Source organism: Brachyistius frenatus, unplaced genomic scaffold (assembly GCF_029030835.1).
Source record: "Brachyistius frenatus isolate BFR_SWC_R1_liver_20210118 unplaced genomic scaffold, ASM2903083v1 Contig_17, whole genome shotgun sequence".
Classification (NCBI taxonomy): domain Eukaryota; kingdom Metazoa; phylum Chordata; class Actinopteri; family Embiotocidae; genus Brachyistius; species Brachyistius frenatus.
Window position 1 is genome coordinate 4,713,713 of NW_027210616.1, and position 25,639 is coordinate 4,739,351.

The 25,639-nt window shown below is 40.8% G+C and overlaps 1 protein-coding gene across 4 annotated transcripts in view; it reads right to left on the minus strand.

Moving 5' to 3' along the window:
• Positions 1–25,639, minus strand: part of mid2 (midline 2) — a 152,225-nt gene that overhangs the window by 66,420 nt on the left and 60,166 nt on the right. For all 4 annotated transcript variants that reach the window (XM_069694502.1, XM_069694503.1, XM_069694501.1 and 1 more), the window contains one exon: positions 5,065–5,969. In XM_069694502.1, the coding sequence (XP_069550603.1) occupies positions 5,065–5,913 (849 nt within the window). In that variant the 5' untranslated portion in view covers positions 5,914–5,969. The remainder of the gene's footprint in view (positions 1–5,064; positions 5,970–25,639) is intronic.

Sequence of the window (25,639 nt, forward strand, 5' to 3'; positions counted from 1 at the left end):
TGTTACCTAAAACAAGACAGCCTGGCCGGGGGCCAAATGAGGGAGAGGGAGGAGAGAGAAAGAGAGTGACAGAAAGCAGGTGGGAGGGATGATGTTTGTCTGCCTGTAGGCGTAGCAGAAAATGAGAGAAATATGTGTGAGAAGACAGTGATGGCAAAAGTGTGTGTATGAGGGAAAAATAAAGAGATATTTGTGAATGTGTGAGAAATAAAGATTTGGGGTGCATACATTCAGTTTGAGTACTTTACATTGCAGCCTTTTAATTTCCTCTTAAAACCGTTTGAGTCCATGTTTGGCATACAATCAGATTAGTGTGTATTTTGTGTATTTGCCTGCTTCTGTCTGTGTGATAAGAGAGTCCTAAAGTACTGATGTGGTTGCGAGTGCAGATATGATAAAATGCAGAAGAATTTGTACTGCGTGCTTCTACTCATGCACACACACACACACAAGCTCGCCTTTGGATTTAGCAAAGCAAAGGGGGTGTAAATACAGCAGGAGTGGAGTCAGCAGCAGGAGCTGACATGATGCACCCATTGCACGGAAAAAAAAAAGTTATACAGTGGCTTAAGGAGCTTAGATGGGGGAAAGCAGAAGATATGAGGGGCGAGGGGTTTGAAAGAAGAAAACAGTGGGGATAAAGGAAAAGAAGCAGGGCTGGAGGGACTAAAGGGAAAGAAGAGAGGGGAGAAAGGGGAGAAAGGGTGGAGAGGAAAGTGTAAGGGGGGGAGGAGGTTGGTGTCAGCATGATATGACGTGCGTCTTACTAAACAGGAATTAATGCAATAATCGCCTGGAAATGTTTTGCATATTTCTTCATTCTTCAGATGTACATAACTGACTATCATCTTGCACAACTATGTGTGAGACCTGAAGATCTGTCAAGACCTCAGTGACAGACACACACAAGTGGCACAAAAAAAGAAATCGCCCTGCAGTAGGGTTAGTGCACATGTGATTGTTGCCACGACAGTTGCAGATCCGGAGTCTTTAAGTTTATCTGCCGCTTATTGCGGGTGTCGCCCTCAGTGTCATAAATGTCAGCTCTGCCATAGGCTTTGCAGCCATGTCAGCTCATTAGTACTCGATGCTAAAGCACACACACTTCAAATCCTCAAGAGCCTGAGAGTCAGTAAATGAAGTGCCAGGAATGCAGTTGAGAAGACGAAGAAGACTCATTCTTGTGATGTGATTCATTTATCCTCATTTATCCACATTTCTCCATTTCCCTGCTGTCTTTGCCCCGTTTCTTCTCCGTCGGCTCCTTGCTGTTTTTCCTCTTTTCTCAGCCTCTTTTTTTTTTTTTTTTTTTTTTTTAACCATGGAGTGGCCGTGGGGGGTGGGGTGAGGTCCTACCCCCCTCGATATATGAAAAGTGGACATTCTAAATGACAGGAGCCATATTATGATCTACAATATTACTGCTCTTGATGAACACATCTGGTTGCGTGAAAGAGGCTGGAGGATGAACTAAATTTCACTCAGTCCCTCGCCTTTTAAAAACTGGGTCTGTGCTGTCATTGATTTATGACTTCACTGTCACTGTGAGACATCCAGGTTGTGTCTGCGTTGTAGGTCTAAGTGCTTCTATAATCACCGGTGGCGACTCTTTTCACCGGAGTGCACATGACAGTCTGTGGAGCTCCATGTCCTGAGTGTGTTACACTGAACACCCAACATGTAGCTGCTGGATAAAAGTTTGATTCCAAAAAATGAAAAGAAACACGTCTACATGCAATAATAAAAAGAAAATAAAAGCCTCGTTTTTTTACAAAAACAATACAGTGTGTCATTGTGCATGGTAGAGTTTTATTTTAATGTTAATAAAATTTAATCTTAGCTCAGCATAACAACTGGAACACGTAGCAAAGTCTGCCTACGAGCATCTCTATCGCTCACTAATTCAAATCAGCAACATGCCCTTTTTTTTAACGTTTGGTCCAGTGACTACTACTTGGTGGTTGCCTGGCAACTGCTCCGGGCCCACAAACAAGTCTCCACGCTAAACTAAGCTAACTGGCTCATGCCTCCAGCTACATATTTACTGTAGAGTGATGTTCTGCAGCGTCACATTGCGCTTAAGGCCCTCCAGGCCGCGGTGATTCGGCGTGATGGCCTACTGTACTGAGAGCAATCCTCCTCATCTAACTCTCAGCAAGAACAAGAGCATTTCCAAAACGTCCTGTAACACGTGCAGTAGATGGTGACATGAATCTGACGTGCTGTAGCTTTATGATCTTTGCATTTATACATGAACATTACCCTTAGGTCGTGACTGGTCATGACTGATGCGGTAAACGTTTCACTGCAGTGTAGCAATTTACACTTTTTCCACCTTCCAGCGTTACGTCACGCACGAAAGACTAAAAATCCTGTTCCTTTAGTTTCTTGATTTCATGTCTCAGCCATTGAGGCTGCCAAAAATGCCAGTGAGCCTGCAATAGACACTTCCAAAGCAGCAGGTGATGAGTTATTCACTTCTGCAACTGAGTGTATCTTAGTGAGGAGTGCTTTCAGTGTATCCGATTGTGTGAAAACAAAAATCTAAAGGGTACCTTTAAGCTGCAGTCTTTTAAGCATATCAAAGTGAAATACTATTGCTGAGGTCTGCCAATTATACAACACCAATTTCTATGCTTCTGAGCAAAGAGCTCTGCTTAACAGCTGCCTGGGGAATTAACTCACTTCCCTGCAGTTTCAGCTGTGCCACATTCTGTCTTTAACAGTGCTGGCACTTGTTGGCATTTTCGCTCCTGAAATATTCACCTTTCTTGCCTGAGGGGAGCTTACCTTTCTCCTTAATGTGAGAAAAATCATTTAGTGACAGTGTCGCTCCCAGGGTACACAGCAGACAGAGGAAATAATGTGAATGGTAATCCAGGAGTCAAAGATCAAACAGAGTGTGATGGGGGTCAAACAGGCAACTGAGTGCAATTATTTAGTGGTACTGACTAACCAGCTTTAAGGGCTGACTGGGGCATTTCAGTCATAAGAGCACGAGTTGCATAAAATTAAAAACTCCAATAATGTTCCATGAATATTAGTCCTGGTCAGGAAAATAAAGAGGAAAAAGAGTGAAGGACACACACCACTTTTTGACCCACATCCTATGATTAGCGGAGCACATATAGGACTTCCTCTCCTCTGCTTGCCATGAGTGAGAAGGAGATTATAAGTTAGCTGCTACTGCCACTGGTGAGCTGAGCTGGGGCTTGGAATAGGGTTGGACTCCTCCTAGATTTGGAGTAGATTTGGGATTTCAAAGTCAAGAAAGTTCAAAGCCTTTGCTAGAGAACATTCAAAAGAACCACAGCCAGCCATGAAGTGGAGAGGGTGGGGGTGGGGGGTCAGCAAAGTACTTACAGTAAACTCTCTTACAGCCTGAAGAGAACGAGGTGGCCAGCACTGGTGAAAATAAACCCCACGTCCATGTGGGTTAAGTCAGCGAGAGGTGCTGAGCAAGAATTTTTTTTTGCTGGCATGTTGGTGCACAACTGAAGGTGGCAGCCAAAGTTTTGGTAGCGCAAATATACAGGATGTGAGATTTCATTTCTACCGAAATAAAATGGATGTTTTAAGGTGTTGTTGTGCTCACCTCACCACACCACCTTGATGAGATGGATTTTTGTTGCACATGGGATGATAACAATGTCTCTTGAAACGTTGCTAACATATTCTTACACCCACTCCTTTGTACTGTAGGGTGATAAAGACCAAATGTGAGACCATTAGAATACATCCCTTTTTTTCTTTGTGTAATGGAACATCTGCCTACTAAAACTACACATACCTCTCTCCACTGCTGAGGTATTCATTTCTTTCTGTGTGATGCACAATGCCAGTCATTTGACAAAATCAAACCATGGAAACAGCCGTGCACCCTCTGGACTGAAAACATCGAAGGAATGTCCTTAATCTACGTGACTGCAGAGATTTACAATCAGAGTTCATTTGTACAAATGATAATGTCTTGAAGTAGATTTACTTTAAAAAAAAGTAGATAATCATAATGATATAGTATACAAAGTAGCCTCTGTCATTGAAAGAACAGTGTCTTTAATTTTCCACCATTTTCAACAATCTCAAGCAGACAACAGGTTGAATATGTTAATGTTTTAATCCCTCACTTATACTTAAAGGATGTATATTTCAGTCTGTGTAAAATTGTCCTTGCAATAAACATGAATGCAGCTCTGTATTGCATCTGTGCTGTATTGAAACTTTTTTTTAATGTTGTTTTGGCCAGGTCTGTCTTGTAATAGAGGTTTTTCATCTAAAATACATTTTAGTTAAATAAGTACATAATACAAAGAATTAAAGGATGCTGCTAGAAGTACAAACACACAAAAGACAGACAAAAATACAATATATGCGCAACTCATACTCATGCTAAAAGTTTTTAGGCCAGCTGATGCCGGCCGGCCGACTGCTTTAGGCCTTTAGTGTAGGAATTAGCTCCAGCTAGTGCCTTCCTCTGTTGTTTTTCACCCTGATTCAGCAATCCTGGTCTTTACACAGAGCCCCTGAAAGCTCAGTGGCCACAGGGAATGCCAGCTCATCGACTATTATAATGACGGCCCTCCCTATTGGTCTCCATCTCTCTCTGCCCTTCTCACCAGCACACCATCCCAATTGTCTCTCTCCCTCTCCCTCTCCCTCTCCCGCTCTCTGTTTGTGATCTGTCTTTCTTTCCTTCTTGCGGAACAATGCCTGGTGTGTATGATGCAATTTTGGTGGTACTGAAAGTTCAGAGTCAACAGAAATGCACACTCCCAAGGCAGGAATGGATGGATTAAAGATTTAGATTTTTTTTTTTTAGCAAACTGCAAACAAATTCATCATCATGAATGCAGCCTATGTATGACAATCTCTTTGTTAGGATGGGAATAGCTTCAAAACTTAGCAGTAAATCATTGTTTTTTTCCCCATCAAACTGGTAGCAAGTTGTGACTTACCGTTCTCCACTAACAGACGACCAGCAAAATAAAATAGGGGCAGCACACAGAAATTGTTGGTGACGACCTTATTGCATGCTTTGTAAACTACAGGATATGAAGGACCAACCTTGAGCTTGTCGAAGCGTTCGGTGAGCGAGGACACTTGGTGCTCTCTGTGACGCCCCACCAACTTGCAGAGGGCACAGATGAGCTGGTCGTCCACCAAGCAGTACATGTTGACCTTCTCGTTCTCGTGCTCCAGGCAGGTCAGGCCACGGATGTGGGTGTCCGGCACCGGCTCCACTAGGCGGTGGCTGGTGAAGGGCTTCTTGTTCGGGTGTGTTGCACGTAGGCAGCGGTCACAGTACGATACCTCACAGGTGACGCATGTCTTGACAGCCTCGCGAGGAGGATCCTGCTCGCAGAACTGACAGCTGATGCGTGGATCCATTTTAGCCACAACAGCTGGGCTGTGGTTAGCGTTGGTGTGGTTGACGTGATTGGCGTGATTGGTGTGGTTGCCGTGCGAGTGGGAGTGGCTTGAAGTGGCTGGGCTGCCACGGGCACTGCCTCCACTCGTGCCACCACCACCACCACCACCACCACCACCGCCAATCGTTCCAGCTATTGTTCCGCTAATGGTGGCGGTGTAGGGCCGCTGCGGCTGCAGACGCCGGCTCTCAGTGGGGGAATTGGGGCCGCTAAGGGAGGCCTTTTGAAAGCGGTCAATGATGTTCTGCAGCGTCACATTGCGCTTAAGGCCCTCCAGGCCGCGGTGATTCAGCGTGATGACGTAACGACAAGTGGGGCACTGAAAGGCAGAGATGGATTCGAGGGGTTTGCTAGTGGAACAGTGAGACACCAGGATGCGGTGGGCACAGTTAAAGCACAAGCTGTGGGCACAGGGCAAGAGCAGGGGATCTTCAAACAACTCCAGACAGATCGGGCAGGTCAGCTCGGACTCCAGTGTTTCCATCTTCAGTTGAACCAATCTAAAGGTGACATCAAATCCCACGTAAGCTGGCCAATTACCTGTGAGAAAAAAAGAGAAGATATGCATTTACTGTTAAGTAAGTCATCAGTTTGCACCCATTTCTGATTTTAACTGAATGAGCTGTGAGATACTGGCCTCAGGTAGGATGGACTGGCCTGTGCAGATTTAGCTGAAACATCCCTAACACACACATTTTCTTGTACTGTTATAAAAGAGCTGCTCAGCTTGCTCAACCTCTTTGTTGCAGCCTTTAATACAGGATTCCTTTTGCAGAGCCATATGAGAAGAGGAATGAGATAGAGGTTGGCCGAATGGTAGGGAAGAAGTAAAGATCAATAGAGTGAAGATAATAGCACGGAAATTAGAGACAGACGTCCATCAGCAAAGAAGGACAGAGAAACTTGTAGAAAAGGACCTTTGCATTTCTGTAACACCCCTCACTGGAAAGATCAGCTTGACTTATCAAGCAATAAACACTTGACTCCAAGGAAATTTAAACTTTTAAAGCATGATCCCAACAGCAATTTCACGCAGGTCAGTGAAAACAGTGGCTGAGCTAAACGAGAAAATTGATTTCAGATCCTCCTCTCGGCTTCTCCAAGCCCTCCAAAACCAGGCACCTTGCAGCCTGCATATCAAGCTGTCTGAGAAGGCCCTGGGTGGCCTTAAAATCACTGACATGAGAAATCGCTAATAAACCTCACCCGCTACCTCCCACCCTGCTGATTCAGTGGCCTAGGTGCACAGTTTGCAGTGGCTCCCTATTCTTTAAAAGAAACAAAGCAGGCCCTGTGAAAGTGCAGTATTAAACCAGACGACCGCAGATCGCAGACAGTGACAGTTTCATTAAGCGAGGTTTTTCCTGAAAGACTGCCCTTGTCTCCCTCTGTGCCACTCACGCAGGATTTACTGATGACTCAGTTTAAGTAGTTATAACTAATTAAGACACAGAAACCACATGTAAGGAAAGGTCAGAAAATACAAGGGACACTAACATGATTCAGACATTTTCTAGATAGATCTTAAAGGTAACTTCCAAGATTTACAAGTAAAGATGGGCAAAAGTGCTGAGCATGAAATAGGTAATCATCAGTAATTTTATCCAATAAAGAAGCATACATCCTCCTGTCTCTCCATGTGAATTCCAGACTTAACCCGTATCACTTGATAGCAAGCAACTCCAAACAGGCATTTTTGTTGTTGTTTTTTTAATCACATTAATTTGTGGGCTTTTTGTCAGTACAGATATTTTAATGTCAAACATAGGGAAATATTTTTAAAAGCCTCAGAGATGGTTCCTTACATTGTGTGTGTTGTAATCTGCCAATTCCCTTCTCAGTTAATCATTTAGTCAATAAAATATGAAAAAAGAAATAGCATGCACAATTTCTCTTAGCTTGTTCTATCTGCCCAACAGTCTGAAAGCTAGAATTTATCATCATATATGACCAAAAAAAGCACATTTGAGATGTTAAAACAATAACATAAAATGAAAAATTACTGAAACATGAAATTGATTATCTAAATAGTTGCCAATTCATTTTCTGTCAATCAACTACTTGTTTTGCTGACTTAATGTCATAGTTCTACTGACAGCATGTGTTGTGCATTGTGCAACTAAAATGGGTTGGTGCTATGACCTTAATTAGTTAGGCCTGACTCTGGATGGATACTAAAATTTGCAGCTTATTGTCAAAACATTATGCTGAAGTGCGGCATTGTCCTTCTTATCCGTTTTGTTTCTCCTATTAGGGAGTGATGGATTTCCTGTGGCCTCCATTGCCCATTTGTGATAACTTTATTGTGCTGTGACACTTTCCAAACTTGGTAGCATCCTTTCAGCAAAACTAAGAGATACAAACTACCCATAATCTGTGGAAGCAGCAAAGGACCAACAGAAAACAGGCCCATATAAGGACAGAGACAGAGCTCAATGATTTAACCTCATTTGCATTATTAAAAGTCTCCTCTCTTCTGCTGCACCAGAAACAATTTCTTCACACTGAACTGTGTTCAAAGCGAGTTTTGAGCAGTTATAGCACTTGGGAAAAGGCACTCGAGTGAAGAAAGTAGTTATATGTATGCAGCGGCTTTGTTACAAAATTAATTATCTGGAAAAGAAATAAATAACTGCCCTCAGCCAATCATGCAGATATTACGCTGATAAAAGGCAAAGGGCATTGTGCTTGTGTGTAGATACGTGTGTGTGTGTGTGTGTGTGTGTGTGTGTGTGTGTGTGTGTGTGTGTGTGTGTGTGTGTGTGTGTGTGTGTGTGTGTGTGTGTGTGTGTGTGTGTGTGTGTGTGTGTGTGTGTTTGATGCTGTATTGTAATCTATGTTTTAGGTGTTAATCTGTGAGTAAAGTGCGTGTGCACATGCACATAATATCCTCCTCCAATATTCACCTTGGCTGCTAGTTATCAGATGCTTTATGTGGTTGTTATCAGACTGCCTGGCTGTGTTTGGTATTGAGAGAGAGAGAGAGAGAGAGAGAGAGAGAGAGAGAGAGAGAGAGAGAGAGAGAGAGAGAGAGAGAGAGAGAGAGAGAGAGAATCAGCAAGCTACCACTGACAGAGCCAACACAGGGTTCTGCTTCATCACACAAACAATAGGTATAATTTATCTCCACTGTATCAGATTGTTGATAACCAGCGTCAGACTAATGAAAAATAACAAGAGAAATGGCATACCGGGAAAGGTGATGTGGGGAGTCAAAGGCAACTTTCAGGGCCTGTTGATGTCAAAAACGGTCACTGAGCTCTCTGTTTGTAGACTCAGTGTACTAAAGAGACATAATGTTCTATATAAACCTCTAGCCTTTACACCATACTTAACCGTTAGCCTGTAATTTTCGTTTGATTTAATCTGCAGCCATTTTTCAGTGATATTTCACTTCTTACCTAGAAAAACAAACAAACAAAGTAATTACTTTGGCAAGGCAGATGTGGGTAAGAAAAATGTTTCTTACATATCGTAAAACATTACTACTTTCTACTACTAAAACTTTATACAAAAAATGGTGTTAAAAATTTTACAAAGATAAAAAAAATTTCAGAAGGAATGAAGTTATCTCTGACTGACAACAGATTTAGGGTGAGCAACCGATCAGCTACATATGACTGCTGTGTCAGTGGTACACATCAACAAACAGGAAACAAGGCACACATTCTTTAAGCTTTCTTCGAACACAAGTGGGTTCAGGCCAGTTTGGTAAACCTGAGAGCAACACACAATATCACCCAACAAAAAAATCCAGGTCAATCAATAATTTGTTATTGCACTTCATTCTGTAACAAGCATCCCTCGCTGTTCATCTGTATTTTGACAAATAAGACTAAAGAAAAGTCCCACAAATCTTACAGTTCTTTTCTTACTCACAAAATTAAACCACCTGTCAAGAGACCTCTGTCATAACAAGAAAACAAACCCAAATCCTCAATTATTAAGCCCATCGGATCAAAAGAGAGCCTATTGCCATTGTGCTGCTTTTTTTTTTAATTTTTAATTTTTTTTTTTTTTTTAATAATTGCCCAATTCAAATGCTGACCGATTCAGCAGTCTCACTTTATTCCCTAGGACAGAGCTCAACAGCGCTGCCGATGCTTATGTTAATGTGACTGTGTTTAACGAAGTGTGGTGTTAATAATTAACACTAAGCTTTAACACATTATCAACAGGCCCATTAATCTTGAGCTATGTCACTCTGGGGAAACAATGCCGGCTATGATGGAAGCCACTTAGGGACCGAATCGTTAGCTTCATGGTAAACACGTTAGTTCTGCAGACAGGCTGGCATGGACAGACACACACTCAACACACACAACGAGACATTCACAAAAGCATAAGTACACGCAGCCGGAGCAGCACATTTACAAGCACAAACTCTCTCTGTCTCGTTGTCTCTATTTATCTGCCATTCTTGTTAAGGTGAAGTGTCCCATCTGGAAGGAGAACAGCTTGAGCTGGTGTATGAAATAAAAAATAAAAAATAAAATAAAAAATAAAAAAGCACACACATCAAAGGCATTCAAACACAGTCTCACACAGACCTAAACAGACACACACACATAGACATATATCTGTATGACACTTACTCCAATCTATTGTTTTGCTGATTACCATAGTAATTTTTTTGGTCTTTTAGTGAAGCAGATGGAAAAAAAAACAAGAGGGACATGATTGATGATTGATTAGTTTGTTTGAGGAAGCCAGATAGATAATCTTCTTTAGTACACAATTACATACACTCGGACTATAAATTTGTATCTGCTTATTCTTTACACATTCACAAAGCAGTTGTGTTTGTCTATGACTGTATTTAAACTTCAATTAGTTCCAATAAACGTGGCATTGTAGCTGAACTCCACCAACAGTATGGAAGATATGACCTTGGGAAATGCCCCAAAATAGAAAACACTGATGTCACGCTTGGTGTCAGTTCATAATCAGGCAAACATTGAAACAATAAAAGAGGCTGTTTATTCAAAAGTGCAGTCACAGTCCCCTCGGTGTAAAGTTGCATGTGGATGAACTCACTGTGTTGACGCATGCATCACGTCTAGAGAAATGACATTTGTGGAACAAAGATAATTATCCTTGTACAAACAATCTACTAGTAAAAAACAAATTGTTCCCCCCTGAATTCTAGTCGCACAGCTGCAGAGACAAAACAGGAGCTTAATGGACACTTGATAATGCTGGGATGAAAGGAGTAAGAGTCTAAACAAATCCCGGCACCTAGGCCTCTAAAGCCAGCAAGTATGCTCCCACTGCATCAATTATATTCAAGTTTTAAAGGAGTATTGTGAAAAACACAAACGCTCTAGTTCTTGTGTTTATGGATAATTGTTAGTTATATCTTTTTTAGGCACATTTTTCCCACTGTGATCATTAATATCCAATGTAATCTAATGTAATCTACTCCAATCTAATCTAATCTAATCTAATCTAATCTAATCTAATCTAATCTAATCTAATCTAATCTAATCTAATCTAATACAGTACAATCTGATCTAATTCTGTTCAATCTAATGTAACATAATGTAATCTAGTCTAATTGAATCGAATCCAGCCCAATCAATCTAAACTAATGTAATGTAATATAATCTAGCCCAATCAATCTAATGTAATATATTATTTTCTAATCTAATCTAATCTGATCTGATCTGATCTGATCTGATCTGATCTGATCTAATCTAATATATTCTAATCTAATCTAATCTAATCTAATCTAATCTAATCCTGCCCAATCAATCCAATGTAATGTAATGTAAAATAATATAATGTAATCTAGCCTAATCAAATCCAGCCCAATTAATCTAATCCAATGTAATCTAATGTAAAATAATATAATGTAATCTAGTCTAATTGAATCACACCCAATTAATCTAATCAAATGTAATCTAATCTAATCTAATGTAATCTAATCCAGTCCAATGAAATGTAATGTAATTTAATCCATTCCCATCCCATCCCATCCACACAAAAAAAATGTTTTTCTTTTGAACATTACCTGTTAAAAATACAGATTATATGCTTTTACTGACTGGACACAAGCAATGAAGCCTTTTTTTTTTTTTTTACTGAAAGCATTTCACTTAAAAAGATATGAAGCAAGGTGCAACCAGAGACAGATGTTTAGACATCTATCAAACAGACTTGTTCCGTCAGAGGAGAGCCAAATAAAAGATTACTTTCAGGATAGACTATGATTCAGTGTAAGGCAGAATGTATGGGTAATAACAACGAGTTGTTAACACATCCATATCCATATGTGTATCCCGAACAAACACATGCTGAGGATGCACCCAAATACATGCACATTTTCATACTGAGATGCATATTAAATTCTTGGTCAATATTCCAGTGTTAGCTGTCTTCATTTTTGGCAAATGGCTCAATCTCAACATTGCAACAATCTGCACTGAATCACCTTTTTTTTTTTTTATTGTCAGACTGACAGTCTATACCACCTGTCATCCCATAGACCCCCACACAATCTCTTCATCTGCACTCCCACTACTCTTTCTTCTGTAAGTGCACCTTGAATCTATCAATCTCACGGGAGGCAGTCAGTCACAGGCTTATCAGTAAAAGAAGACAAGCAGAAAATCACATGGTTGAGGTTTAAAGACACCATAAAGCAAGGCCACAGTAAACAACACCACCAGGGGTTAGGCGGTCTTCCTTTTTGCAGGGGCTGTGGAAAACACACACTGAGACATTGCTATGTCAGTGCTACACTGCTATGTCTCAGTGGAACATTAATGCTGGGGAAGAAAAAAAAAAACACATTTGTACTACCATCATGGTAACAGATAAGTTTATCCATGTAACTTGTCATAGCTGAAATTCGTTTTTTGGAGCAAAGCGCTTTTTGGTGTGCAGGGGAGGGTTAGAAATGTCACATTACTTTTGAAACAAACAGTTAATGGAAGCAATAGGCAGTCAGGCTATTTACCATTTATACTGTCTTCCAATACTGCTACTGATGTTAAAAATGAATTCATTCAAAAAATGTAAAACCTTCCAAAGATTAAAGGAATAGTCAGATCTAGAACTGGTCTTTTTTCAAACACTTTTTCTTCTGGAGAAAGCCGATGGGAAAAACAGTCAAGTTAAGGTTTCATAGCACACAAACATGGGCAATTTGATGTTTCATCTTACACAAATAGACAGATGGAGTACTTTATTTAAAGAATGATTGGAAAGTATATTTAGTCACTTTCTTGCTGAAAGTTGGATGAAATGAGCCACACCATTCTCATGTCACTCAATTATGAAGCTATCTTAGTTTAGCACAAAGAACAAAGGCTTTAAAAAAAAAAAAAATCTGATACAGATTTTCTTTTCTTTTTTTGTATGGATTAAACAAATGAGATGTAATGTGTTAAATAATGCGAGGACAGAGACGGGTTAGATTTTAATCTCATTCTCAGTCTTTATGCCAAGGTAAACCTACTGGCTGCTTGTTTATGTGTCCCAAAGAAACCCAAACACTGTATAAACAGCGCTATCTTAAAAGTTTATTTGGGGTTTCAAGTTTTTCACACGGAAATGCCGAAAAATGACTATACCCGTTACATAATTTTTGGGGTTGAGTACCTAACCCAAATCTTTTCAACAATCTTTAAACAAAAAGAAATCTGTTATTTTAATCAAGGTAACGATCTGTTTCATTTATCCATTTCAGCCCCTCTACTTGCTATGATGGGATGCAGCCCCCAGCTAACGATAAGGTCCATGGTACGGAGCCACACTTAAAATTCACTGAGCCTCTCCCCTCCAACACAGGATATAAACTACATGTATTACACGTACCAATATCAGTAAAGGAGGCTAAAGAATAACTAAACATTAGACACGGGTGGGAGAGACAGCAAGAGGGGAGGGAGAAAAAGCAGCCATCGCTACCTGCTAAGCTGAAGATCGATTTTCATCAGCAATGGTGGTTGTTTAATGATGAAGACAAAAACTCCCATGATCCCACGCTGGTTTGAGGCAGACATGACATTACAGCGTGTTCAATTTCACTGGTATTTAACTGACTTGAGATAACATAAAATGTTTTGGTTAAACAGTTGCTTTAATACTTTAACCTCAGTGTGCACGAGTATAATAGATGTTTGCTATCAGGCTGATTCTCCAATGAATGAAGACACATGCTACGGAGCTGACAAGCCCAGCCTGCAGTCTGTGACCTCAATCTGTTGTCAACCAATTGTTATGCAGAGCATATTTCACAAATATCTCCAACCAGGCGAAAGGTTAAAGATGCTAATAACAAATGAAAGGCTTTCTCTGCTTGCTTGTTGAACAGTAGCACATTACTAAAAAAAAAAAAAAAAAAAAAAAAAAAAAACTGCCTGGAGGAAAACAGAAAATGGAAGCTTGAAATTTTTATGCAGCAGGGAAATTGTTGAAACATGACGCAACAATATGGTGGTTTGATTTCTCTCTCTGGGTCTAATGGTGCATTTCTCACTAAAACAAGGAGCTTTCATTCATTGCTTTATTGGGTAAGCAAATGTCACGCCTGGGGCCCACATGTGCAGAGAATGACTGGCCTGTTTGTGCGACGCTAAATCACAAGCCTTCACACATTTTGGTGAGGTACAGGCATTAATCAAAGGTGCACACATTAAAGTGACTAATAAAAACACCCTGACCTGGCACTGCTGTATGAACTCTTCCATTAGTGGCAGTGTTAGCAAACATAACTGAAGCCCTTCCCATGGCATGTACCCTAATCACCAGCTGAGCATTTGAACCAAAAAGAAACAAGACATTGTTTGAGTGGAATCAGTGGAATTCAGTAGCATTAGTGGATTCAATTGCTGACATTTTGCAGGGCAATTAATTTTAGCAATTGGGGTTAGAAATACCCACAAGAAAAGACACATGTCAGGACCAGGCCCTGCTGAGTTTTGCCAGACACGAAGAGACTCCATTTTTTTTCACTGCTATGGTTTTGGAAAAAGGAAATTGGGCAGCTCCAAAAACAAGAGCCCAGTTGACCAGAACACACCAAAACTATACATATGATTATATAAGCGGGATCAAGCAGCACATTAACATTGCCATGTGTCTCAATGCAGCTGCTCCATGGGATAAAAATGAATGTTTAATACGTGAGAACCTTGCTAATGTTCCTTTGGTTGCCATTGTCACTCTTACAGTTTTCCCTTCATACTTTCCTCTCTTCTTCTTTTACTCTCACTACTCTCACTCTGCTTCCGAACCTCCACTCGCTCAATATTTCCTCTCTCTCTTCGTGCCTGTCTCTCTCTCTCTCTCTCTCTCTCTCTCTCTCTCCTTGCAGCAGACCTCAGAGCAGACTGGTTTCATCAAACATGCGATTCCTATTCATAGAATGTAAACAGTAATGCAGCCAAGTTGGTGTTTCCATTTCACATTCAGTGTAGCTGAGCAGACTGGCTTAAACTTAACCCTGTCACCGCTCCACTGGAGATGGCGACGATTACAAAACCAATTTCAGAATAAATCTAGGTCACATCTCAAGTTATTATGTCGCCTGCATCTTTGTCTTTTCTGTAGAATCGTTGATTTTTACTAACATTTTCTTCATTAAAGAGCCTACAAACCACACACTGCACTTTAAACTTATTCCACAGCTAAATTATGTTCAATATTTGTTTCAAATTATTTTCTCTCAGAAAGCCTGGCAGAGTCCATATAGTGGAAAAAATGTATATAGACATTTTGTATATATATATATATGAAAAAAGAGAAGCTTTTTGAAAACATTTTTTTACAATTGCCTTGCAAGCATCTGACAGCCTTCAAGGTCAGCCTGCAATCTTCCACCACTTCAACAGAGTATTAAAAAGGCAGCAGGCAGAGCTGGCACTCACTATACCAGTTAGCTTCCCCATTCCCTGGTTACCAGTGTCAGCACTTGATGGAGAAAACATGGGTCAGGCCTCTGGGGACAAGTTATCTCAGTTTTCCTCACTACGCCTCAGTTGATCTCATGGAAACCCCTGTTATTACATAACAGTGCAAGACATTCTGTATAAAGGATGTTGGTACAGTCACAGTTCAGTATTGAAGTCGGCGTTTCGGTCTAGCTATTGATGTACAGCATCCAAATTAAGTTGTTGGCACTGACATAATTGATCATTTGTAATTGTAATTATGTAGGAATGATATACTGATAATTTTAGGCTTTTGTTTCCTGTATAAAACACATGTATAGACAGGTCTGTGAATACAATGTGAAGATGGAGGAATGAAATATGAAAATGCTGAATAGTGGCAATGGATCTCGAAAGCAAGTTATAAAATTATTTACAGTGTCAGAAAAAAAAGAGGAATTTTTATACCATTAAACTCTTGTTTATCAAGCATGTCTAAAATGATGAACACAGAGAGAGGTAAGTATGTGTACATTCCTATTGAGGCGTGTGTGTGTGTGTATATATAGCAGTACACATACATATACATAAATGGGATTATGAATGCTGCTGCTGTGCCCCAATTCTAAATATAATTAGCTGTGCTGGTACATTTGGGATAATGTGTTTGCTTGGTGTGTCGCTCTCGGTCACTTATTCATACTTAGTGCATATATGATAGCAAGTGTCAGCATGTGACACTTCTGAACATGAGTTGCTGTTTGCCTCTTCACACGACCAGTGTTTGCTTTATCTATATGTTCACATGCAGGTGTCAGTCAGTAATATTGACTTCCCTGGCTTGTCATTAATGGTGCATGTGTATATGAGTGCACAGAGCCACGCTCTTTTTCATAGCCCTGTGAAAAGAGTATAGTAAACCTATATTATTTCCACTGCCTGTTATCAGTGCTGATGAGGGCTCTACTGTGTGAAGGACATTTGCTGATGCAAGACGCTGCAAATAAAATAAACAATCAATTATTGTCGAGCACAGGGCCAAGCCAGCCTCGCTAATTGGTTTAATACATTCATACATGAAAGCAGACTGAAATTAGATTTTCACAGAGTTGTGACAGTGAATAGAGCACACCTCCTCTCCTTTACCCTCTACTTAATACCTCTGCCTCTTATAGCTTGGCAGCCTGTGGGTAATAACGTTAATACTGTCAGACGTCGTCTCATCAGCTCTCTGAGGCTCTTTTGCTGTGGTGGGGAGCCTTATCAGGCCATAACACAACACTGTTGAAACCATGCCCCTGCCTCACTTCATGCTGCTTCCATTATTCATGTGCATTTGCCCAGGTGAGAACAAACCCTGGATCAGAAGTTGGCAGAACAGCTTATTAGATATTTAGACTCGGCTGTGCACACTGGAGGGAGCAGAGGATGAAGAGAGAGGTAGAACAGAGGTATCGCGAACAGTCAACAAAAGCAAAAATATAAATAATAAGCACGCTGTTTGTGTGTTTGGGTTGGAAACTGCTGACCCTGGTAAGCAGACTTCTCAGACAGACTGTGGTCAAGTGGACAGTACCATGTAATTCCCCTTATCAAGTATTTTCTTTTCTGTAGCATTCTTTCAGAACTAGGATACACTGTAGTTTAAAAGTGACCAGGGCATGAAAAAATAAAAGTATCAATTCTTTTATTTAAGCAATTCAGCCTCCATATCTTGTTCCAGCTTTCTGTCTCGTTTATTTTAAAAGGTTTAAAATTGTGAACTATATTCTCTTCCTGAGCCTCAGTTTGGCTACTGAAGCTTCTTAAGACTATCTGGTTTGCTCTCATACACAAAGAACACTGACTAATATTTTCAAAGCCAGCTTAACTTGAACATTGTGCAAAAGCTGGAACATTAATTCAGTTTTTATTTTTTATTTTACTAACCTCCACAGAACTTCACTATAACTCATGTTTTGAAGCAAAACAATTTCCTACATGACATAAAATAAGATGACACAGAAAAAGCCCAAACCGCCACACTTGCAAAATCTATTGACTTGCCTTTCAGAAAACAAACTTGCTTCGACTGACACTTGACACCAATTCAGCTCCAATTTTTCAATATTTTCATCTGTCTCTCTCTGTGTATATATGTGCACAAGAGCATGGTGCCAAGTTAATGGCTTACCTTTTACTGGAATTTTCTATAAATATGCAAATGTACTCCACATCGTGTGAAAAAGCAATCTACGCACCACATAAACGGCACTCTCAGCTTCCGAAAAGAGGAGCTTTTCAGCGGGAAATTGCATTCTCGGCCCCTGTACACCCATATGAGGCTGGAAAGACAATAAAACAATAGCCCTCTGTATGAAGATTGACGATATGTTGCTGAAAAGTTTTCTCATTGCGAAAAACAGCTGACAACTTTAAATGCATCGTATTTGTGCTCTAAATGAGCAAGCTAACTGATCCGTAAGGTGCCAGCCACTTCATCAATAGCTTGCCAAACCGTATTAGTAAATGACGTCGTCCATGCTGGTGTTATTGATTCTCAAGAAGTGTGACGCCCAGGTCAATGCAGAGGTCTTAAAAGCATGAACAATCCCGACTGCTCGTTTGGCAGATGTCCTTAAATAGCCAACTCTGTGTTTGTAAACTACAAGGGACTTGTCAACTTGAAACGACAGGAGATGGGGCTGTTCACAGCAGTAATGTCGCGAGATAAAAGCCTAAAGTTAGCAAGAAGAGGAAAGCCTATATACACTTGTAGCCACAGATTCTGGTAGTGTGTGATGATAAGACTGGGATAAAGTAAGACAAAGAGCCAAACAGGGAATGCCTTGATGAAGAATGTGTGTGTGTGTGTGTGTGTGTGTGTGTGTGTGTGTGTGTGTGTGTGTGTGTGTGTGTGTGTGTGTGTGTGTGTGTGTGTGTGTGTGTGTGTGTGTGTGTGTGCGCACGGGCCACCTTATGTGCATGCTGATTCCTAAATCTGCCTACACCAGCAGCTAGAGTTCAATCTCCCGCACTGTCTGTGCAGCCTGCCAGACGAGGGAAATAAATGTATACGCCTGATACAAACGATAGTACAGATGAAAGACTTGTTGGAGTTGTCTCGGCTGAATCATCCATAACCCTATTACATAGAGACGGAGCGACTAACCTCATTTTGGGGATGACTCTGTCTTCCTCTCTCCCTTTCTCAGTGGAGGTAGAGGCAGAAAAAATGATGTGAAATGACAAAATTAAATCCATGATTTAATATTTTAAACTCTAGATGCGTTTTCCAATCCGATACGGGATGCCTCGGTGTAAAAGGCCTTATTGCCACGCCTCATGCTGCACGTTGTAGGACAACATGTGCCCAGATGTATAGGGGTTGCATTTATCCAGATTACAAAGGGAAATTTCTCACAACCATTACATTAAAACCAAACTGCACCGCGCTGTCAGCAATGACAAAATGCTGCTTGACCAAATGCTTTTGAATGCAAGCTTTCGTGCTCAATGTACAGCGTTCACCTTGGGTCAAAGTCCGCACACTCCCCCCAACATGATACATCCAGAAGGGCCATTTGCGACTTCAGCTGTAGTAGTGTAATGCTACCATTAATAAAGCAGGAGGTGTTTGTGATGTGTTACTAGGCTGTTCAGTTATTCATGGCGACCGGGTTTCAGGAAGAAAGGGAGAGGCGGGGAGGGCGGGGGGGAATAAAGACGTGAATCAAAGGAGATGAAAACACACTACAAGGAGGTCGAGAGAAATAAGGGCAGAAATAGATCACACGCTCGGAGAGCAAAACAAAAAGAGCAATAAAGACTGAGAGAGTGGAGAGATGAGGAGTGGTGGGAGACCTTGCCATCAGTGTGACCCCTGGGAGGGGGTTCCTGTCCTCTATCTCACTCTACAAAGTCAGAGCCTTCTATTTATACAGCACTATAATGTTTGGCATTTCCTTCGAGGGGAAGTGTACGAGCCATTGTTTTCCTTGGCTGTTGTTCGATGGGCTCAGCAGGCTCCGTGCATTGAAATGTCAGCGGCTTGTGGCTCTATTTGTTCGATTAGCTTATTTATCACTGATAAACAATCATTTGCTCCTTCTCTTATTATCTTATCTTCAAATCGTATTATCGTCATTGGTGAAAAGACAAGCTGATTCACAGCACAAAGATGAGTTCAGACAGCAATTCGGTAGATCATGTTTTTTTGTGGTGAAATATTAATGGGACATGTTGTGGGTCGTCGGTTCAACACAGCTGTTAAAAGGCAGATCTGAGATTGCTGATTGCAGCTGTAGCAACAATGATATAGCTGTGAGCTGCAAACTCCTTTGCAGTGTCAAGCAGTCACTCTAAACTTAAGTAGCAGACAACTGACAAAGAGGGAAACACAGGCAAGACCATGTAATAACAAGATTCTTTTTGTGAAATCACAGAAAGAAAATTACCATCCATTGATGAGTTATCTGAGAACAACACAAAGCAGGTCAGACAAGTGCCTGGCTTTAAAAAGTACATTTGCATGTTTTCCCTCCATTCGCCCTTTATTGCAGCTCATGCCTTTTCAGCACAGATTTGATACCACAGAAATACTACATGTGCCAGATTGCAAAAATTATAGATTGAGAGAAAAAAGAGTTAACCTGGGCAAAGATGGAGTTAGCTCTCACACACTCTCTAAAATATTGTGAATAATGTGTTTGTGAAAACAAAAACACACTGCCTCCTCGCTGTAGCTCTGCCACTAAAGCTGACACAAATCAATAGGTTGTTAGTTAAACAATAGCTGCCCAGAATTACTGGCATTTTAAAAATAGCTGGGTCCCCAGGGCCCTGCAAAGCCAAAGAGAATAATTGTGAAGGTTAACAATGCCTACTGCTATATCAATATTGAACTGATGGCCCGGAGACTGAAAAAAGGAAATCGGTCCAAGGGCTTTTTGCTGGAGGCATGATCACAATAACTCGTACTCATAGTAATGATGGGTCCGGATAAAACGGTCAACTTCAGTGGAGCAGCTTCGTATTTTAAGTCAGTGTTAAAATACAACCTCCTGCAGGCGCTGACAGGTGATCTGTGCATAGCAGGGTCTTAGGAATGTAGACTCTATAACTAACCTGTCAACCAGCAAGAGAGGAATAGAGCTGTTTTAAGAAGGAAGGTTCTTAAAAATGCCTGCTGGGTGGATGACTGTGAACACTGAAAGTATCTATGTGTCTGTATGTGAGTATGTGAGTCAGTCGAGGATTCCCCCCCCCTCCTGTACCCCACTGAATTTTTGACGTTGCTCTCCGATCTGTGTCACCATTAACCCTCCCCAGAATCCTCAGAATATCCTTGATGCTCAAAAATCTTTTTTCACGCCTCCTCCTGTTTACACCTACCTTCTCGATCTGTCTCTTTATAGTTAATTCTCCTTCTCTGTCGACATTTTCTGTGTCCAATCCCTCTATTTTTATCACAACTGCATCCTGGCTTCTGCCGGTGAGAGGAGTTGTTCACTAAGGTGAACAAACACACCTCTGTTAAATGGTTGAAATAAATAGTGAAACTTAGCGTCACAGGTTTCCATTATAATTTTTATGACAATGATCTTCTAATGCAGTGATGTGTGAAACAAGGTGGACATTTCCTCTCTGATATCTTCAAATATTCTATTGAAAATAAGAAAAAAAACAACAACAACCCTGCAAACACTGCACTGACATGCCATTTTTAACTATCTTCAGGTGACACCACTCCCTGGGCAGAACTCCACACATCCATCATCTCATTGGCTCCTGCTTCCTAGAAAGAAGAGGTGTGGTGCACTCCACCCAACAGAGAGGCTTCTGTGGACAGCATTACGTCAGAACTGGGCCTTACCCCTGGTTTCTGGTGCTAGCAGGTGAGATCATGGGAAACATACGCATTGCTATGGGAGTACACACAAGCAGCTGGCTGTCAGCTTGGTTGAAGATTGGCTGCCTCCTCCGCTCAGCTGCTGTTGTTAGGCTGAGGTGGAACATCCCTCCCAACATCCCCCTTCCTGACTGGGACGCCAGTGTTCAGCACACTTTACGATCAACAGGAGAAACTAAGGCCGCGATCACACCTACAATTAGTCTTGGTCAGTTTAAAATCACACAAATATGTTTGTACTCTGCTGTTTAACAGTCAATATCAAAACATAATTGGTGTTAACTGGAAATATTTTTTACTTAGATTATAAAAACAAAAACCAGGATGGTCACTGCCACCCAAAGGAGGACTGTAAAGAACAGGACCTGGAACTCCAGATTGCAGAGGACGATTTATAGAGTTTGACATGTATGTGTAACCAACTTGAGGTCTAAGTTTTCCTATTGGTCAAAATCCATTTAACTTCTGTTTCCATGTTTCAAACCAAACCTTGCAAGCTCCATTTTTGCTCTGAAAAATTGGTCTGGAAATCATCCACTCAGGATCTATTGAAAGAAACAGTTGCAGCTCGGACCAATCAGCAGACTATGTGATGTGGATTAGATGATGATGCGAGTGAGCAATACATTTGAATTCCAGCTCCAACTGACCAAAGTAAATGTAAATTTAGGTAATTTGGGTCTATGATGCCTCCAGCCAAAACAAATGTGTTTTGATCCTTGCCAGACCACAGTAAGCAAAATGAGGACAACAGAGTGGAGCAGCCAACTTCAGCACTAATAAACAAGACCGGCAGACCGGTGCATATTTCAGCACTTTACGAAACTGTGACCAACTCTGGAAAGAAAATAACTTCCTCTACAGTCTTTTTGCTTTTTAAAAGCACTGTGCCCGTACAGCTCTTTAGAAAGAATGGCTTTCCCCCCATACTATCCTTGCAGAAAAGAGCCCGTTCTCCCCTGCTGGAGACGTAACGTTAACGACAACACATTTGAGCACTCACGATGGCACAGCCACAAGTTTAACGCCCAGACGGCATAAGCATAAAATCACATAAATGTTGTTTTTGGCCAGAAGGAGAAACCTGAGCAATGGGGTGCCATGCATGAGCACGCTTTACTGATCTACATGCAGTGCGAATGTATCTGGGAGACAGACAATGCCTCTCTTGGCAGGGACCTTCTCTGCACTCAGCGCAATGAAGAGATCAAAGGACTATTGAGACAAAAACAGGAGGCAATCTGTCACACCATACATCCATCCTTGCTAGGTCTGCCTAAACTCCCACGTCCGTTCCTTTGATTAATTCTATATCACATAGAAACCATTTCCCTTAAAGAATGATCCCCAGTCAGACTCTGCAATCTGTTAGTTTCATTCAGCCCCTACTTTTCATCAGTAATTACCATAGCTCTTCCATTCACATTTTATGCATTATTTCACCTCCATAATACTCACTGTAACTACAACTATACAGGTCATTTCTTCATAAGATGTATCTGGCCTTGGTTTGACTGTTGTGAATAATGTGAAGAGATGTACTCGCTGTAAGTAAGAACAAATAATTGAAAATTATGTCCCATGCATATCAGTCTGTTGCAAGAAGTAAGTTAAATGTTGGGAGAGAAGAGGAGGAGTTTTTTTTAGTCTTTATATAACACTATAAACAGCATGTGTCTCTTCTTTAATAGTGGCTCGTTGCTGTTTCACCTGTTTTGACACTGTTCGATATTGAAACTGCTTGTTACAGATCCCTGGGGTTTTGTTTAGCTGTGTAGATATAGTTTGTCAATACGTGTTGTACAATTTGCAATTTCTCTACACAATTCATGACAGCCTGAAGAGCATTCAATACTGTCATTAAGCTTACTTCAATGCTCTCAACCCATCACTTCTGTACCGATCATAAAGCCATGACATCTCAGGAATTACTGCTAATATTAAAACAGACAAGTAAAAACAAATTGCATTTGATCCAACCACAAGGACACAAACACTGAAATCAAACAGCATATCTAAAGTAAAACCGTCTTCTTCTGACTTTGGCCCAACATGTGCCAATACAGAAGGGTTTTCTTAGCTGGTTTACTATCCGTATGTGCAAAAACAATATGGCCGAGGGTGGTAAAAACTCACGGTTTATTGAAAGAACCGTGTTTTCTGGCAGAGATTATTTATTTGAACCGTGAGGAAGAATTAGTGGAGTTTGCTGTGTTCTAGATTTGCTGTGGAAAGCTGGAGGATTGTGATGAATGGTGAGGCGTGGAGCAGAGGACAGGGATTTTAAAACATCAGGGGTTCAGATGAGTGGCTTCTCTTGGTATGTGCCTCGACTGCATGAAATTGACCACCTCAGTGCACACACACACACACACACACACACACACACATACACTATGGTATGTGGGTGCCAGTTGCTCCTGTCATGAGGCTCAGAGGATGTTATTTGCTCATATTACTGGCAGCTGTATCAACTTTGATTCTATTTTCAAGTTTCATTGAGGTAAATGGAAGACTTTCAAGACTTTTTAATGTCACTTGGAATTAAATACACGACTCAACTCTTAAATCAAAATGGAAAAAAAGTCCTCGCAGTACACCGGTGGTCTAAGTGGACTTATTTTTAAACTGCTGAAGTTAAGTCTAGTGTTCAAGGTCTTTTGGAGACTTAAATATACTGTAGATGAGAAATGCAATACAATTTATGATCTGATAAGTACTTGCGGACACAATGACAAATCAGCTAAATGTCAGAAATGATTTAATGGAAAAATGGCCAGAAGGCAGTGAAAGATATTTCAGACAATTAGCACTGAGGACAAACAGAAAAATGTCTCCTGTCGTTTTCTTAAGTTAAGTGTCCCCTGTACTGTCATTAACACCGTCTTATAGTCAGATTGTTTGCATTTATGGCACAAAAGTCAAAAGTATTGTTTATTATCAGAGGTTTTTTTCAGTTTCTTTCAGCATTATAGGAAAAAGTTCTAGTAACAGCTTTTTAACCATGTTTTGTGACACCAGCAATGTAAAACTCTGCAATCCAAACCATGACTGACACAAAACATCACGCATTAAAATCTTGTGAAAATGAATCATCTTAAAACGATCTATATTGATCCATTAAATTCAGTCTTTTATAATGCATCACTACGCAACAATGTTTCTATAAATCTACTACTTTCTCTTAATCCCGTTGTTGTCATCAGTGAATAGACAGAAATCTATGCACAACAGGTCAAATGAAACAAACCAATAGCAGGTAAAGCAGACTTGACACTAAGCTTTGTGATGCACACTGACAGGGAACAACACCCAGCTTTTCTTGGAGGTAAAGAGTTGGGTGGAAGAGAAAAATGAGAGACACAGAGAGTGAAAAGGAAGGAGGTTAAGAGAGGGAGACCACAGGAAACAGCCCTAAAGATAAAAAGACAGGAAAGCGATTGTATGGCATTGGAAGGTATAAGCAGCCTAGAGCATTGACTCTGTTCTTGTCTATTCGAGATGGAAGCATACATGAGTGTGCTGATGTGTAATCAGCCTGATGAGGCATGTTGTGTAATGGAATGAGACAGTCAGCTCCAAGGCTTTAAGAAAAAACAGAACTGGGTAAACTAAAACTACTTCTGCTGCAGAGCACTTATAGGACATGCACAGGGCTGATTGGCTTTGTGCTTTTAGTCCACCTTGACGTGATTTTGCTTTGCTCACAAAGCTGACACGGGCACAGAGAGACACGAGAGGCAGTGTATTAATCTGAAAACAGGATTTGAAATTCAGCAAAGAGGAACTGATTTAAGTGAAGGTAACAGCCGAATAAAAAGCAGAACGGTACTACAGACATGCTACCTGGCAGACATTAATCTCATTACAACAGCACTGACCTTCCCTGTTAATGCTACCCAACACCGCTGCATACATAGGTATTCAAAGACACCTAACAACAAGCACTTTTGCCTCATACTGTCAGCTGAGCTCAGCAGGATTATTAGAACTCAGTTGAGCTCGATGTTTTGCATTCAGCACTGCAGGAGATGAATTATGTGTATTGACACTTCAACACTTTACTGATGACTTTGTGCATTTCATCACAATTTGACAAGGTATTCATTCTGAGGCAGCAGCTCCTTTCAACACGACCCAGCGGCAGATTTGTTTTTTGATTTAGAAGTCAGTGTTCACAGCTGAAATCAGAAAGGAAAAGGCTTCGATCATATAAAAATGACATGTGCATCTCTATCGGAGTCTAATTAATCAGCGAGACTGCCATCCCTCCAGTAAATTCTCAAATTTGCAACAGTGAAAAACAAATTAACATTTAATTAATGTCAAAAATATGTAGCACAACACATCAAAACTCCAAATAAGAGTAGCGCTGGAGTGATATTTCAGAAGAAAATGAAGATGTTCGGTATCAAGTTCAGTGTTGATTATCAAAGCATCTA